General features: G+C 39.3%; 1 protein-coding gene across 14 annotated transcripts in view; it reads left to right on the forward strand.

Moving 5' to 3' along the window:
• Positions 1-18,648, forward strand: part of ENAH (ENAH actin regulator) — a 123,919-nt gene that overhangs the window by 89,879 nt on the left and 15,392 nt on the right. For 5 of the 14 annotated variants that reach the window (XM_033513273.1, XM_033513272.1, XM_015621983.2 and 2 more), the window contains 3 exons: positions 1,224-1,308; positions 15,344-15,663; positions 16,877-17,677. In XM_033513273.1, coding sequence (XP_033369164.1) covers positions 1,224-1,308; positions 15,344-15,663; positions 16,877-17,677 — 1,206 coding nt within the window. Of the gene's footprint in view, positions 1-835; positions 848-1,223; positions 1,309-4,797; positions 4,934-15,343; positions 15,664-16,876; positions 17,678-18,648 lie in introns of those variants that run through there. The other 9 variants (XM_015621982.2, XM_015621987.2, XM_033513275.1 and 6 more) reach the window with 6 other exon arrangements.

Below are 18,648 nucleotides of genomic sequence, written 5' to 3' on the forward strand. Positions count from 1 at the left end.
ATTCTGAGGAAATGAATCTTTTTGTATGGCTTTTAAACAAGGCACTTGTTTGCTGCATCTCAAGCAAATTGCCTGTCCATGATGTGTCAGTGTATCACACAATGTCTTTTTATGGGTTTGGGTGACTTTCACAGGTCCAGATAGGAAAAAATTCTGGGTTTTGATATTTGAGACAGGGAAGATCTCATTACAACTCTAACTCTAACTAGTTTGGTGGAATTTCAGTGAGAAATTGCTGGTTTGCTCTTGGACATTTTCAGAACTTGACATTTTAATTGATTTTAATTCTTGTTTCTTATAAATTACATAATCTTGAGCATAGCTATAGTCTAAATAATTTCCTGGATTCAGTCTGACAGCAGCAATGCATTCATGGTCTTCTGTATTCCATTCCACACTTCATCCTTCACTTTTGTTTTGCACAGTTTTGTGCTGTAAATACATTTGTGATTAAAAAGGTGAAGCTTTTTTTTTTTTTCTTTTCCTAGAATACAGGTCTCACATAGACAATTACTTGAAAGTTGTTTGGTTCAGAATTTCCCATCAGTAAAGGCTGAAGATGATTTTACATGACTTTCCCTTCTGCCTCTCTCATGCTTAGCAGAATTCACAGTTTGCACATTTGTTTATATGCCCCCTTTCCTTTGGACACAATACTTACCTCTGCACAAAAGGTCTTTGATCCAAGTTGATGACCTGAAATCTGAGTAAATTTTGGTGTGACTTGTAGAAGCATACTATATCTTCCTTCTCTCAATGTGGTTATATGGTTCTGATGATTTTTCTCCTGTTCTTGTGTTTTTTTTCCTTGTTCTGTTTTCTCCCCCTTTTCCAGTGTTCTATTTAGGTGAGTGTTTTCATTTTTTGAGCCTTTCCTGCTCCTCCAAGAGTATTTGTTTGTTGTTTTAAGAAAAATTCAGACTTGGAGTGCTTTTCAAAGCTTTTGTCAAATTCCATTATGTAGAAAGTTTGTTTTGCATTTCTGTGAGACCTTTCCATCTATGTGAAATAAATTCATTCTGCAGATGTGTGAGGTAACATTCTACATGCGTGAGATTGCAGTTTTTATTTGCTGCATTATGTTGAGCTTGTTTGGCTTAAAAAGCAGAAGTGAGCAGTTCTTAAAATGCTGTGTGATGGCTGGCCTTTTTCCTTATTTTGTGCTTTTTTTTTTGCGTGGTAAAAATTCAAACCATTAATTTACGATCTGTCTTTGCTCTTAGGTCCTACATTGCCTCGACAGAATTCACAGCTTCCCCCTCAAGTACAAAATGGTCCATCACAAGAAGAAATGGAAATCCAGAGAAGGTATGGTATTAAAAGCAAACAGCTGTTCTGGTCAAGGAAGTGATAACTCCTAATGAGGAGAAAATAAATGTCAAGGTCTTTTAATTGCTGTCCTGCATGAGGGCAGCATTTGTATGTGCACAGTTTTCATTAGCACCCCTCTGTAAAAGCTTTGTCTCTGGATCCCTTGCTCGTGCTCTCTGCCCATTCAAACAATGCAGTTGGAATTGGCATGCCAGGAAATAGTTGAAGATCAGAGGGGAAGGCTTGGGAGATCTCACCGTTGTCATTTTCAACCAGGCTAATTAATTTTCCAGTGACTGTTGTGTGTTCAGTTTTTGACACTGAAAAAAGCAGCAAGCAAGAGAGGAAGTTTTAGAAGCAGAGAGTTGAGTCATCATGAATGACAGGGTTTTTGTCCTGAGTGTGGACAGTCTGGACTAAATCAGAACATTCTGTTGGAAATCTTGTTTGCCTTTACACTGAATTCTTTAGCAAAAAACCTTAATTTTCTGCTTTTTTAGTATATAAATTGATAGAGCCTTTAACAGTTTAATTTTCAGCTGGAACAGTGCTGGTTATATCTGTGCTGCCCTCAGTGACTGATCTGTGTTCCCCTGACCAGCTGGTGCTTCCTCCAAGCTAAGCTGCTCCATTCCATTTCTATCCCTGTGGAATATTTTTTCAGACCTGTAGCATTTTGAACATGCAGGTTTTTTTCCTATTTCTTTTAATAATCATTATCTATTGATGAAGCACCCAATTTCTACAAAGTCTGTGGTTGCCATATTCCCACTTTTGTTTTGTGGCACTATGGGGTGGTGCTGTAGGGTGAGTGTTTGGGTTATGAGTGTATGAAAGTGGCAAAGTCTTGTAGGACAGTGCTGCACTGGGCTAAAAGAGAACAGTAAGACCTTGGGCTGTCCCAAGCACATTGCCTGTGGTGCTGTCCTGGATTATTTTACCATCAAAATACTTCCAGGAGATTAGCTGTTCCCTTCCTGAAGGGATGCTGGGAACATGCAGGACAGATACAGGGAACCAGGAGCCTTGAATAAATGGGAGGTGGTCCAGACTGATGGTGTAAATGCACTCAATAACTTTTTCTGGTAACTGGAAGAATGCTTAAACATGCTGGGTCTAATTAGAAGTTTTTTTCTATTTTGCTATTCAGCATTTAGTTTGTTCATGAAAAGGTGAGCAGAACTAGATTGCCAATTTAGGAATAATTCACTTGACAAACGAGCTATGTATGTTGAACAAAGGGTTGACATCAAAATTGGTCATACTTGTCTTTCTCTTTTCTTCTGTGTGTTCTTAAATCTGAGCAGGAATCACTTTATCTGAAAGCTACCTTGTTTAAAAACAAATAGCAAGAAGCTCATTACAAATTTGTCTGTTTGATGTTTTTATGTGCAAGTTTGCTGTCATGATAAAAGTCTTTTATGTCACTTATTTTGACAGACTTTTAAAAAGCCTTTTTTCTTTTGATATTTTTTCTGTCCTACATTAGTGGCTTTTAGTATTTTAATTTGCTGTCTGTTCCTTTAGAAGGCTGCATTATCTGAAATTTATAATGCTGGAATACTTTTGAGAGAAGCATTGTAGATTGGCATCTCCTCAGAAAAAAGTGCTGCCCTATATTAAGAGCTCTGGAAGTCTTGAAATTTTTGGTATGTGAAGGACATCCTATCAGATGGCATTCTTATGGCTTGGCTTTTTTTGATCAGTATGCTCTACTTGTTTCCATTTAATGCAATGTCCTCTTTGAAGTCTGGTTCTGGGTTTGTTTTCTTTTTCCCTGAAACAAGGATGTAGCACTGGAGTGAGTGTTTACTCATGCTGCTAGACAGATTGTCCGTGGAAAGAATATTGCTGCTGTGTCATTAAGCTTCAGAAGAACACGTAATTTTGTTAAAACATATCACAAATGCTTCTTCAGTCTCATTACTCCTGTAACTATGTGGTTATAATAAAGTTCAATGAACTCTAAGCTAGAACTTGTCTTCTGTAGTAACTTTCTTGCAGCTTTCAGACTGTAAGAGCAAGAGTTACTACCATAATGTAGAGAGTAGTAAATAGTTGGAAAGAAAAGGTTCAAGTATATATTACTTTTAACATATCTACAAGTGACATTTCCAATCTCAGTGAAGGGTAAAGGCAGTGTGGGCAGACTTGAATCCTGTGGGGAGCAGTAAGACTACAGGGAATGCAAGAAATGGGAATAAATGTTACTGCGTGGGAAGGAACATGGGGTTTGTGATGGATCAGAAGAAAGCCTTTGCCAAGTCTATGGCTTGTGGAATGTGTGTCTGTTGGGTGGGGATTTTCTTTAAAATGTGGCTTGATAATAGTTGTCTTTGAGTTCTGCTCTCATGTCTCTCCTCTTAGGGGTACCTGGATTTAGTAGTGTGTAACTGACTCCCATTTAAGTGCAGGAAAATTTCTTTTAAATCATTCTAAGCTGGAGAAAAATATCTGCTTGCATGAAAATTAAAAGTTGAAAGAGGGACCCTGTGGAGGTCTAGTCTAACCCTCTGCTCAGAGAAGGACTAATTTCAAAGTTAAATTATGTGGTTTGGACCTTCAGGGTTTTCCTAGGCAGAAATAGAAACATTTCTTCAGAAATATTTTGCCAAAGGACTGACCAGTGAGGAGTGATGTGATAAAGAGAGCTCTTCAACGGATCTGATGTTTGCCTTTGCTTTCATAACCAGTGTTCAGGAATCTTGGGAAAATTGGGAATTGAAGAGTGAAATTAGTTCATTGCCAGCAGAAGTACATTATTTTGGTTCAGAGATTTTTATTTTACAAAGGATTAAGATGCCCTTACATTTTGGGTAAAAGCACTAAAGTATTTGTTTATTTTGCTGCAGAGCTTCCTTCATAAATATTTGTATTGCTTGCTGTGCAGTGATACAGTTTCTAAGGCTGCTAGGACCAGATGTGCCATCTGAAACACGGAGGTTTTTATGAAGCCAAGATTACACATAAGGTGTAATGAAGTAATTTTTCTGGTGAATTGATAACTTTGTTACTGTCCTTTAAGAAACCTTAAAATGGCACATGCTTTCCCTCTCAGGGAGTACTTGAAGCTAGCTGTAATTTTCCTTAACTTGCACTCACTTGAGTACAGTAATAGCAAGCTTTAAAACACTCCAGCTTCCATTTTTGATCCTCAAAACTGAAGGGGTAGTTTGTTCTGTGGGTTGTTTTTCATTTTGTCAGAACGGTGGCCAGGCAGCTTTTCTAAATTCCACTGATTGATAATGAGCCAGCTTCAGCTGACATACGTATTTGTTAATAACTCCAGAGTTACCTAAGGCCAAAGACCATTTTAAAATACAAGATTAGTTCATGGCATGCCTGTGTGTGCTACTCGTGCATGTAAATTTACCTTCTCTCCCAGCCGTGGTAAATACATTGTCAGGAATATGAGTCACTGAGTTGGTATCTAATATGACACTTGGGAATTTAATGAGTTAATGTTTATAAATAACTTCAAAATGGTCACCACTTCATAAATAAAGAGACCAGGAGCTCCAGGAACAGAGGAACTGTACAGATAGTAAGGAATGATGAGGACGTACAAGCCCCCTACTGTCCTTCAGGGACGTCATGGACCAAAACTTGACCGGATTCTTTCGTAAGTACTCGAAAACATTACAAGTTTGCAAAATGCAACAGCAGAATATTAAGAGATATTGTAGTTATTAAATACTTCATTTGCTTATAGGATTAGTTTGGTTTATGATGATACTGTTAAAGAGAATGCAGGGTGTGCCTGTGCTAGAATTTGGTATTGATATGGTGTGGTTTTCATAACATCCTGTGGAAGGATTCTTAGTTTTAGTGCAAGTTCAGAGACTGTCAAATGTAGCAGTTTGTTATTTACTAAGAGGCTCGAAGGCAAAATTCTTATTTTACATATTAAAACCATTTTTGTCTGAATTTTTCTAATCTTAATTTTTAACTACAGTAAAAATATTTTTTTTATTTTTAAAAATATTTTATATTTCTCCCCTGCATATTAGTAATTATTACATACTCCTGTTTTGAAAATATATATAGAAATGCTAAGAGAAAAAAATTTGCATCCTGCAATTCAGTATCAATGTAGGTATTGCAGTTTAAGGGAATGAAAGTTTGCCTATGGCTGTGTGTCCTGGTAGCCTTGTTTCTACTGATTTCCTACAGCCTGTAACTTTTGTCTGGTTAGTGGCCAGATGTACAGCTTCCAGTTTTCCTTTGCTTCTGAAATCGTGCTGTTTATCCAACAGCTTCTTTCAAGGAAGTAGGATTTCATTAAAAGGCATATTGATTGATTAGATTATAACTGAGCACACAGCTCTAGAGATACACATGAATATGATGGAGTTGTTGGCTTTTTGATTTAGGGTTTGAGAGGTCCCACTCATGTGATTGTATTGTTTGTAACTGCATAGACATGGTTTAGATGGAATCAAAAGGGGCTTTTTTTGTTTGTGTTTTTGTTTGGTTTGGCTTTTTGTTTTTGTTCATTTCATTATTGTGTGTGGTTGTTTGGTTTGGTTTTTTTGCCTGTTTTATTTCCTTTCAACTTGTAGTAAAGTTTTCAGAGACTTACCTGGCTTCATGGATAGGTGTAATAGATGCTGTATGGTTAAAGCATAGCTGTAGATGCTGGTAACACTGGTCTGTTCAGAAGACTGAGAAGAGCATTTTTCCATCAAGCAGTACTCTGATGACATCGATAGAATGTCTTTGAAATCTTTCAGTTCTTTGTGGCTTTTTTTCTGCTTAATGCAGAACATGAAATTGGAGTTAGAAGCTGCTCTATGTTTTCCCAGACTTTTGGGTACTGTGGTTCCCTTTTACGAAATTGTGTTCCAGTTGTACTCGGTGGAATACACTACTGAGAGGAAGTCACCAATTAAAGTAGGTTTTCCTACTGCTGAGATCTTTCTTTTTTCTAAAATTCCATTAGTACAGGTGTCTTTTTGTGATCTAGCTTCTGCCAGGAAAGTTCATGTTCTGTTAGTTTGAGATAATATATTGAAAAGACGGAGATTAGGAAAGTTAGGCTTAATGGGGTTTGTTCCAAGAACATTAATAGATCCCTTAGTCTATTAGAATTCCTCTATCTAATACATTTCAGGTTTCTAGTTGTCTCTTCATGTCTTTATCATGGTGGCTGGCTACTTATTTTTGCCTGACTGATAAAACCTAGCTCTTTTTATTTCCAGCTAATGCATTTTTAGCTTATAACATAAAAGCTTCTTCTTAAACCTTAAATCCCTTTTGATCAAGGAAATGAAAGCCTGTTAATTTGACTTTGGTAACAGATAAAGCACAGGACAGTAAACTGGACCCAGACAGTATTTGCAAAAGCAGAAAGGCTGTTCCTGGGTTTTGGTAAAGCATTTTACAGATACCAAGAGGGAATTTCCTAGTTAATGTGGAAGAGAGGAGGATTTCTGTGGAAGTGTGAGGAGCACAAGAACAGGCATCAGTGCACCAGTGGGATCTGTAACAATCAAATTTGTTTTGGTGTTTTGCTGAACTAATCGAGTCCTTGTTGCTGATGAGACACGTGAGAATGAAGGAGAACAGGAGGAGTTGGATGATATTGCAGATTTTGATGATCAGAATAGAATGAGAGTTCACAGTAGGCGTCCTGTTTTCAGAGGGGAAAACCACCAACCTGCAGACCACATTAGTGTACAGGGAAAATCAAAGAGACATTGGAAGTGTTACATGTAATGGTGACTGATCAAGAGAAAGCTGCCTGAACATTGGAAAATACAGCTGTAAGGACCTAGATTTTTGCAGTATTTTGAAATCATGATCCATATAGTCAATTACATGCCTTTATAATTTCACATTGTGTAAAGTGTTTGATACAAATTTAAAAAAAACAACCACAGTTTGAAACAGTCTCACCTCTTACTGCTGCTTAGAGAACGAAAGGTCCACAGCACTGTTCAGAGTGGCAGTAATTGTCAGTTCCAGAGCATATACATAAACTCACTTTACAAACCTCTGGCCTTTAACAGTCAGACCTGGCAGATCTTCTGAGTCCCTGTTTCTTGGTCATTGTACCAAGCTAAGTCTTGTCTGGGTTTCTCTGACACCATGTGCATTATGCTCAGGTAGAAGCTATCCTGACTGTCAAGCACTTGACAGAAAATAAAGCTGACTTGGTAAGAGTTTTAGAGCAGGAGTTTAGTTTAGATAACGCAAAGTGAAGTTTATGCAACTGAGATTGCTTAGGAGAGAGGTTAAATATTGATCACTTCTGCTGAGCTTATGTTATTGGTGCATCCGTGTACTTTTTATTTATGAAGATTCTCAGCCTCTGTGGAGGCTGCCTGTTTGATGTCAATATAGATTGCAAATTTTTAAGATGAGAATTGTACATGAATTATGAAATTTAGGGGGTGGTGTGTGTTCATTCCATGGTACATAATGTGTAGGCACTGGATATATGTATTCCGTAGGTTTGCGTGACCATACAGGAGAGCGAGCTCTGTGGTTAATGCTGAATTTTGGAGTGGTGAATAAATATTTAATATTAAAGATGGAAGAGCAAGTTTAATGCTGGTACTCCAGTTTGATTACTCAGATAAGTTCCTGCAAATTTGAAGGGCCATAGCAGACACACTTCCCTGAACTTGTGCAGAAGATGATCAGAGGATTAAACTATTAAAAATCAAGCTAGGAGCTAAGTTCAAAATAATGTGTCAAAGCCCTTTTTCTCCCTGTTAATAGTTTCAACAGGAATAAAGTAGGTTGGCTGTGTCTGTATCTACTTCTGTTGATGTCCAGAGTTCCTGGTGATCAGAAGGTAGCTGCTTCTGTGTAGAGGACAGCGTGCTTCAGATGGAGCTGAGGTCAGCCTGCATCTGGTGCTGGTGCCTGTGGCTCAGCCAGACATTGTGTAGCCTGTCTGCAGCCAGCTGCTCTGTTTGTTGCAGTGACTCAGTGGTGGGAGGAGGAGAAGCATCATGTGAGATGTATTCTAGTAAGTAGTGACTGTTGGATTAGATAATGCTATCTGTGCCCACATGCTGGGGCTAACAGCGTTTGAGAATAAAACTCAAAACATTGCTGTTTTGTTTGTTGCTCTGCAGTTGAGGCAGGGTTAGAGGAGCTCGGGGCAGCCCTGAAAGCCTGGGTACACTGACACACTCCAGGCTGAACAACTCAGCTGGTTTGGATTGATGAGCCCAGCTTTAATCATAGCTGATGTGATACATTTACTTTTAGAACTTCAGCACAGTGGTTATTCCTAGTTTTCTTCTCATTAAAACATAAAGAAACCCCTAGTGAAGCATAGAAATAAAGATGCATACTCTGTTGAGTATTTTCTTAGAACCACATTTGGCTTCTTACACTGAATACCTTAACAGTAACTTTCAGAACAATAAGTGCAGAATATTACTGCAATATTTGAAGCCAGAAATAGTCTGGCAAGCTTCATGCTGCCTTCTGGGTGTCACCCTTGTGTCTCTCTTCTGCCACACCTTGTCGTTTCAGAAAAGTGAAGCACAAGCAAGTAACTATTATTCAAAAAAATCAAAAAAACCCATCATGTGGGACACAGAAAATCTCCCCTCATTTCTGTGTTTTTTAAGACCATGTTGTATTTTAATGACTCAAGTGATGGTTTCTGCTGTCTTCTTTCAGTACATGTTAGTGGTATTTTTTTTTCTCCCCCATTTGCCTTTTTTTTGGGTATCTTTAAGCAGACAAAACAGGGATATTATTCATATTGACCTTTCTGAATGATTTGATGCCCTGCTTTGACGCACAGCTTTTCTGCCAGCAAAGAATGAAATATGAAATTGGTGTGTTCATAAATGACAACTAACAGCTGTCAAATATTATGTATTATCTACTGCAGCTGACCTCTTCATTCAGTGCAGCAATTACTTCAGTCAGGTCTGTTCCTCAAGATATTTTGTTTTCTGTGGGCTTTGTCTCGGATCTTTGTTTTCTACAGTGAGTTTTAAAACTAAATACTTCAAACAAGTTTCTGTTCATCTTGGAATGTCTGTCAGCTCAGTGCCTGCCGAATTTGGATGTGATACAAAGATGCCTTTGTACTGTTCATGGAAATACCTCTGTTTTTAATGTATCTGGCTTTGTGACAAGAAGCCTTCCAGGTTCGTGGCTGAACTCTGTTATTCAGGTTGATATATGGGCTTCCCAGTGCAGTTTCCTATCATCCTTTTAGGAAAAAATGTAATGGCTTGATCTCACAGCCAAGAGCAAAGCAAGCTAGTGTTAAAATCCTGAAGATTTATGTGAATGTACAGCACAACTTCCACTTGAGGATGCAAGGTGACCTGCCAGAGCAGGCAGCTCTTTGCTTTTGCAAACTGTTTCAACTCTGGATTTGTTACTCACAGTTTTTTTTTCTCTTGGTAGCCTTCTGACAGAAGCTCTGGGTTTTGACACAATGGGAGTTTCTTCATGTTTCAAGGCATCCTTGCTCTGGTGAAAGGAGTCTTTCCACAAATACAGTAACTCTGCTGCAGGTGACAAAGATACGGAGGCTTGAATGTGAAAAGTGTCCCAGAAAAGGACAGCTTTCCTCTGGCTATTAAGACTGCTCTGAAACAGAGTATTGTTTTACCAGTAAACACTGAAGTTTCTTAATCTAGTTGAGATCTTTGTCTTCTCTTCAACCTGTATGGTAATGGACATATTTTAAGAGATTTAACTGAGGACTCAATTATTTTAATTGTTGAGGTCTTCAGCAAAAGGATCACGAGTGTCACAGTCATTCACCTTCAGGAGGAGAAGTTAAAACCCCACCTGTTCCCTTTCCCCTCCCCAATACAGATCAAAAAATAATGGATAGTATTAATTTGAGATAGCTTCCTAGTTACCCATCATACACACAGGGTTTTGAATGAAGTAGTGTTACTTGCTAAATGGAAAGTGATCTCCATGTGCATGTGGTGTTGGCTCATTTCATATAATAACAGGAGCTGAGACAGCAGGACTTCTTAATTGTTATTCCTTTTATGATCAAGAGCAAGCCAGGAAGGCTGTGTGTGTACCTGAGTAAGTAAATTAACTGCAATTTTGTTTTGCAGTTGTCGTGTAGGAGATATTCTAAACACTTTCACCATCACAGAATGTGGGGGGATTTTTTTCAGCAGGGATGCAACAGTGTGTGCTTAATTCTGCTCATTGCTTTTTTTTTTTTTTTTCCATGTGTTATTTCAAGAATGTAGTCATGCTCCTGCTGCTTGGCTGCCCAAAGAACTGCAGGATTAATGCTCATATTAAGTCACAAGTTAGTATTGTAAATATGATTCTTTCTTTATCCTCAGACAGCATCTCCCAGTACCTCCTTAACTGGACAGAAGTATAAGGGCAAGAGGGGAAATAATTTTAAAAGCTGATGCAGTATTAAAGCAAGCTAATTTAAAAACAGCACCACAAAAAAATAACAAAACCAAGAGCCTCCCCCAAAACACCCCAAAGTGAAGTTTCCCAGAACGCTTTTGACATGAAGCTAATTGAAATCCACAAAGAAAATGTCATGAGCAGTCCCTGTGATAAAGCTGGCAGCTATTCTGAGATTCTGGAGTTGACTCTGAATCTAAACATGAGTAACAGTACCTGGTGTGTGACTGACATGTACGGTTTTACAGCAGGCTCAGCTATTTCATGTAATTAGCTCTTCAATTTAATAAGTCACACTTCTAAAATGGAATAATCACGTTGTCTAATATAATGGGCATTTCTCTACTAGACAGCTTTCTGGGGCATTTTGAGTACCTCTTTAGCTTTTTCAGAAGTTGTCCTGATGGCCAGATGTGCTTTCTAAGACTGAAGGATTTTCAGGTATTGCTTTCACAGGGTTCTTGAACTACCAGTCTTGACATTCAGATGTAATTTAATTGATGTGTGATGACTCTCCTTAATCTACTAATGCTTTTGTCTAATATAATTTTGATCTCTGACAAAATTTTAAAATAAAATTATGCTATCTAATGCCAGCTAAACAAAACCAGAGGGATTTGATGCAAATTTTTTTAATAATCAAATGTGGTTTTAATCTTTTTTAGCTACAACTGTAACACTTGCTGAGATCTAGTGTGTAGTTTATGGAATTCCTCCTTGCTTATTAAGTTGTCTTAAAGCAACTTAATTGCATTACTGGCTTACTGATCTTCTGACCTGTGCACCTTTTGGTTTGCTATTCAAAAGGTTTATTAAAATTATTAAAATGACAGTAGAAATGTAGTGAGTTGTGAGGTTTTTTTGTGGGTTTTTGGCTGGGTCTTTTTTTTTTTCGTTTGCTTGTTGTTTTGGCTTCCTTTTTCTCTTTGTTGACAAAGGGATGCTTCAGTGACATACAATGAGAAATTATTCTCAACAATGGAGTATTTAATCTCATATGTGTGAGATATGCTTGCAAGGTATTTTGCTGCCCTCTCTTGGTAGTGCATTTGTATTGTAAGTAAAGTGCTTTACTTTGTTCTAGCAAAACATTCTGGGTTTATTCCTTTTATTTCCTGAGGAAATGGAAAATGGGGATTCTTTTACAAAAAAAAAAAAAGAATTTAATACTGTGTCACTCAATATTTACTAAATAATGAGTACTTTGTTATTCAGGTCCTGTGTGGATAAAAATGGGTATCTCAACTGTTTCTCATCTAGATCTTACTTAGCCAATATAATTTGATAGTGTTCATTGCCAGTTGAAATAATTTTTGCTTCAGTTTAAACACTTAGATGCATTTTGTTACGACACAAATCCTTCTGGGCCAGGCTGAACACCTGGAATACTTCCCTCTGCTGCTCTCCCATCCTCTGGGCATCCCTTGGTTCAACAGCTTCTGCATGATGCAATTTCTGTCTTCTAAACGATTTCCCATGGTTGTTGGATTGTTTTGGTTTTTTCTTCCTGTGGGCTTTTTCCTCCTCTTCCTTTGAACCACTCTGGCCAGGAGTTCCACAGCTCATCTGCCTGATGTGCAGCGCTGCTCTTCTCTTTTGAGCTTTGCTCTCATTATTTGCATCGAATCTTTCCTCCCAGCTGTTGTGAAGAAGTGTCCTCATCACTCAGGATTTCATACAGCTCCAGTTGTCTTTCCCAGAATTCAGAATTCCAGCTTTCTGAACTGAAAATTAAATGGAAGGTGTTGGTACATTTGACCTACCTTTGAAGGGTTGCTGCTCTTTGAATCTTTTCAGTTCTGCTGTTCTCTCTGTTTTGACCTGGGAGCAGGGATGCAGGGATTGTGAGGCAAGATGGTGCCATTTCTGTACTGCTCTGTGATCCTTTCTTGATGTATGGCATCTGGTTGAGGTTTTTGAACAGGACACATCAATGAATGGATGTTGTTGTAGAATTGCCTGGTGTAACCCTAATATCTTACTCCTGAGTCCATAGGCAACTCAAAGTCCACCCCTTTGGAAACTAATTTAGCAGATATTTCCCTCTCTCTGCCCTGCTTCACTTCAGTGGAGTTTTACTTGCCATTTTTATTCGCAGCTTAGTTGGAATTAGAAGATCTATCAGTAATTCTTCATAATCAGCCATCATCCTTGCTACCCTAAATAACTAAATATTATTGAGGAGCTTTATGATGAGCACCTCGCTGTTTCTTTTCCGGTTTGCTTATGGAAATATGAAATGGGAGAGCTCTTGGTTTGGTTTATTGCAAAACAGCCTTGGCAGTGCTGCCCTTGTGTGAGGAGTGACCTATATTGAGCTTCTATTTCTGTGAAGAAATGAAGAACTTAAGCAGAAGAAATTTTCTGGGAATTGCTTGAGGTGCTGTTAAATCCAGGGAATTGATACCTTCCAGTATTATAAACTAAATATAACATGAAATGTTTATGATCCCAAATGCCATATCTACATTTTAGGTTTGGGATGAACAGAGTGTACATTTCTAGGTAGAATATGCTCATTTCTGGCAAATGAAAGCAAAAGAATGACAAAAATAAACAAAGCTGCTTTGGAGTCTGTCAGTGTTGTCTTCTGCTCTGAATAGCCTTTTAGATACAAGCATGTGCATCCACCTCTCCTTTACAAAAAAAAAAAAATTAAAAAGAAAAAAAATTTTAGCATGGCCAAGCTGAAGTTAGCCTTGATGAAAACCTTGTTTCCCTCTAATAATAGGTTTTATATGAGGGGAAAAAAAAGAGCACAGTCAAATCAGTTTTGTACAGAACAAGCAAAAATATAATGTCGAAAATATTTTTAATACCTCTTGGAGCTTAAATTTTTGGTTTATATTTTATTCTCTTAACATTTATAGAAATCTTCCATTGCTTCCAAATGTGTATGGGTCAATCAGCAGACTTTTTAGTGGGCTTCAGAGGCTAAAAATCAGTCATTAACTCATGCTGAGTTGCAGCTCTGATTTCATAGTGACTGCTCTTATAGCTTTGTTATATGGCCGAGGGAAGAAACTATAAAGGAGCAGAACTGGTTTTGTGCTTTTGATGGGTAATGAGCTAAGGAGTGAAAAAAGTCCTTTTGTTGTGCATAACTGGAACTTATTTCATTAAAGAAATGATGAAATTTCAATTTTTTGTTTGTTTGTAAAGGGAAAACATCAGCTGGAATTCAATAACAATAGTTCATGGGCTGGGGTTTGCAGTTATGCTGATTATTTTCTGGGCATGAAAAGGAGTGAAACAGCTGAAGTTCCTTTTCAGAATTCAGTCCTTACGACTCTACTTATACAGCAGAGTATTGCCAATGACTGTCCAAATTAAAATTGCCCACTGGCATAGTATAGAAATCACACATCTGGTAGCTTGAGGTTTCAAAATTCAGATCTCCTCTCTACTTTATAGTTAAAAGCTGGCTGTGCTTTGTGTTTGTTGAGAAGCTGTCATCAGTTTGTATCTGAAACATGGCAGAAGAAATGCCTCTGTGCTTTATAGACAAGATTTTCTTTCTAACTGTTATGATTTTATAATTTTTTTTGGAAAAAAGAATTCAAATAGAGAACAACAACTACCAACATTTTCAGTATTATGTACTGACAGGAACGTACTGGCCACAGCTGGGAGGAAGATCTGCCTAATTTTTGTTTCAGCAGTGAGGTATCCCAAGGAGATGAAAAAACTTTGAAAATCAAAAAACTGTATTTTAACCAACTAGAAAGGTATAGCTTTTTAAAAGCCCTAAACAACCCTAAAGAAAAGGTAAAACAAGGTGAGAAAAGAGGATCAAAAAGGTGGTATATAGCTTTTCCTACTGTTTTTGTTTTTTTTTCAGGAAAGTCCTTTCAGCCAAGCCAGTGGCTTTGGCAGAGAATTTTGGAAGGTTTTTTCTTACCCTTAGGATATTTCCACAGCCTGGCTTATACTTGCTTTCCTCCTCTTCATGTCTTCCCCCTCTCTGCTTTGCTGTGCAAAGACTCCCATGAGCTGGAAACCCTGCCAGCTCCCTGCAGTGTTTCCTTGGCTGCTGCACCCTGGATTTTTTTGACCATGTCCAGTTTTTCTGTGCCTTCAGGGTGTTCTCGTGTTGTTGCCAGTTCAGCTGTGTGTGTTACTATGCAAGTGGGGATGGACATGTGTGCATTTTGATGCTTCTGTAAATTTTGGGTAAATTTTACCTCACTAGTTAGTCCAAAAAACATAATTTATTTGGGGGTGTTTTTTTAAATGAGTATTTGTGTTACTGCTGTTTCACTGTACTTCTATTCACTGCTTCGAGTATAAAATACCATGCAAAGAACAAATGTAACTCCATATCCCAAACTGGGAAGATTGTATCAGTTAGTAAAAAATTAGCAGCGTCAGCTTTCTATTCTTACCTCTTGAAGGCTGTCTCTCAGAAAGTTCAATTAGTTAAGAGGAAATGGGATATGTGATTCCTTTTGCTGTAAACATAATAAAACTATTATCCAGCTCAGAAAAATGGCATGTTAGAATTAAGACTTCCACGTAGGTACAAATGCTGTGCTTTTGTTCTCGCTGCTGCCAAGATTGTTGATTAGTTTATCTCCTTGTCCTGTAAACAGTTGCTTGATATTTTTGGTTTTCGCTTTGCAGCTTAGTCTCTTTCCTTTTTTCACTGTTGTAGACAGTTGCAAGAGCAACAGAGGCAGAAGGAGCTGGAACGGGAGAGGCTGGATCGTGAACGAATGGAACGGGAGAGGCTGGAGAGAGAGAGGCTAGAAAGGGAAAGACTGGAAAGAGAGCGCCTAGAGCAGGAGCAACTGGAGAGAGAACGGCAAGAAAGGGAACGGCAAGAGCGCCTAGAAAGGGAGAGACAAGAGAAGGAGAGGCAGGACCGGGAGAGACTCGAACGACTCGAACGGGAGAGGCAAGAAAGAGAACGGCAAGAACAGTTGGAAAGGGAACAGTTGGAATGGGAAAGAGAGAGAAGAATTTCAAATGCTGGTAAGAATTTCAAAACCCGAGCGTGTTCTACCATCAGACTGCTCTTTATGTGTTTGGGTGATGGAGTGTGAGAGAACAAACAAATGGCAGTGAGTGTAGCTGTGTAGCAACAGTCACTATTTCAGGCTTCATTTTGCTGGAATTCCTTCCCTTTTCTTATGGCAAGAAGTCCAAGAGCTTTGACTTTCCTGCCATAATTTTCCATTAATTCTGAAATAAATTTTTTTGCACTATTTGCTCACTCTGTTGCCACACTCTCTGATTATGTGGAAGAACTTGAGTCATTTTGGGCACCTCCAGCATTGGTTAAAGTATGATGAGTTAAACTTTCTAAATACCTTATCATTGTTTGCTCTATTCGACAAATGTATTGTCATTACATAAGTTGGAAAAAGACCCCTAAAAGGTATCAGGTTGAGTGTGTTAACATAGAAGGTATGTTCCTATATGAGGCAAAGTAATAGTGTGAGAAATGCTTTTCAGTCTGAGGTCTTGCTTAATGTATCATTGTAGTAACATTTCAGTGAAACGTGTTGTGTGTATTTGTAGATAAGATAATGCACTGCCTGCGGAAATGTATCCAGTGATAACTGAAAGCTTTCTCATTTTGGTAATATAATGGAACATTAGTCAAGTGCTTGGTTGTTCTTCGGTCTCAAACTCAATTTACATAAGTCAGCTCATGGTGAAAGTCAAGGAATACTGTGTAAGTCATTTTAGAGCAGAGGATTTTATTGGTCGTTTTATTCCCAGTACTTTCAATATTTGCTATGGAGCTTTTTCTGGGGAATAGAGAGATGACACTTGCTGCCTGTGGTGAGAGTTTTATTAGTGGAGTTGAAACAAATGTTAAGATCCCTACATTTGCTTGCAGTTTGCAACCAAACAAGAAGATAAAAAGCTGGTAAAAGACCAATTGCTCAACCCTATATCTAATCCATCTCACAGATGGGATTTGAGAAAACTTTCTCTAAAGCGTACTTATAAATTCAATTGTTGGCACAAAAAGAGTTGGTAAAATTTAAGAGCAGCTGTTGATAATATGTAAAACTTTCCTAACAGTATTTTCACTTGTGCCTAATCCTCTGGTACTAACTGTAGTCTACATTTTTACATTTTGTTTGAATGCTGGTTTTGTTGCTTCATTAGCTCCCTTTTTCTCTTTCTCCTTTTTTTATCCTGCCTTTGCTGCTGCTTTCCATCTTCTGTCCAGCTCCATCTTTCGACAACTCCCCGTATAGCACTCCACTTCCTGAATACTCCAGTTGCCAGCCTCCTTCAGCACCTCCTCCATCATATGCAAAAGCAGTCTCAGCACCAATGGCAGAGGCCACACCGGAGTACGCTGTAGTGACTTCTGCACCACCGACTTCCACTCCCCCTACACCGCCTCTAAGGCACTCTGCATCACGTTTTGCTACATCCTTAGGCTCAGCTTTCCACCCCGTTCTCCCCCATTACGCTACGGTTCCTCGTCCACTCAACAAAAGTTCTCGGCCCCCTTCTCCCGTCAGTGCCGCGGCGACTTTGCCTCCCAACACAAAGCCCGCTGCCTGGTCCGCGCCCAGTTTCGCCCCTCTGCCCCCGTCTCCTCCAGTCATGATAAGCAGCCCACCAGGCAAAGCTACTGGCCCGAGACCTGTCCTCCCAGTGTCGGCTTCCAATCCGGTGACCCAAATGTCCACGTCTCCCACGGCTCCTAACGGGCTTCCTGAAAACCTGGCTTATCCGGTTCCTTCACCTTCTACCTCAGGTCCAACGCCGCCTCCGCCACCTCCTCCCCCCCCACTGCCTTCCTTTCCGCCTCTGTCACTCTCTGGACCTCAAGCTTCTCCTTCTCCCAACTCCCCGAATGCCTCGACTCCCTCATCCAAGCCTAGTGTTCTCCCTTCTCCCTCTGCAGCTACCCCTGCCTCTGTTGAGAACTCTCTAAACTCTGTGCTGGGAGACTCCTCTGCTTCTGAGCCAGTCTTGCAGGCAGCCTCTCAGCCGGTTGAACCTCCGAGCCAGCAGGGTAAGGCTTTCTGTTATTGCTACTAATGCGCTAAGCAGGGCGGAGCCCGTGGGTGTCAGAGCCCCTAACTGCCCCCAGGAATTAACACAGTGCTTCCAAAGCTGCAGCGATCCTAATGCCACAGCCAAACGCCCTTTGGAAAACCGGGGTAAGGGAAATGGAACAGAGCTCTGCCTAGGAGCCGATATTCTGTGGCCAGTCATGAGTAAAACTCTAATTTCTTAAGAATTCACCTGTTGAGAGTGGAGTTTGTCAAATTCTTGCTTGGTAAACCCTGCACTGCTGGTTTATTTGGAAAGTGGTGTTACCAGGCAGGATCATTAGTTTCCTAATGGCAGCCAACATAGAAGGGCATATGTGTGGCTTTGGACATGTAAATGACCTTCAGTGAGGAATAATTCAAATTTAGAAAGTAGTGTGTGACACCTACAGCAATTCTTTCTGGACACTGATTGTATTTTGATCCATGGATGTGTGCACATACATATATATGTGTGTATTTAGATATAGAGAGACAAGTCTTTCTACAGTATTTTACCAGCATAACTAAGATGACTTCAGACAAAAAATCTGATTAAGCAGGTGACAGCCTCAGTGAGCACTCCACCAGTATGATAGAAATGAGTTTTACATGGCAATACATGTCTTTGTTGACCTGAATCCTGCTTTTATATTGATTTAACAGATTTAGGTTACTTTAATAGACGTAGGTCTTTGTACAGAACTCTGCAGTAGCTCTGAAGGTGTGGGCAGAGGGGCTCCTAGGGGGTAAGCAGCCTGGTACAAGGCATGCAGAATGGACCCTGTTTATATCCTCCTGTCTGAACTCAAGGTCTGAGCTGCTTTGGGATGCAGTGGAAATAGAGTGAATGGCCTCACTTTAGTATGGAATAAAAGTGTGCACTCAGACAGTGAGTGATGCCAAGAGGGTTTAACAGGCTTTTAAATTTCTGCAGTGGTTAGCAGATTAG

The sequence above is a fragment of the Parus major genome, chromosome 3, assembly GCF_001522545.3.
Source record: "Parus major isolate Abel chromosome 3, Parus_major1.1, whole genome shotgun sequence".
Lineage (NCBI taxonomy): Eukaryota > Metazoa > Chordata > Aves > Passeriformes > Paridae > Parus > Parus major.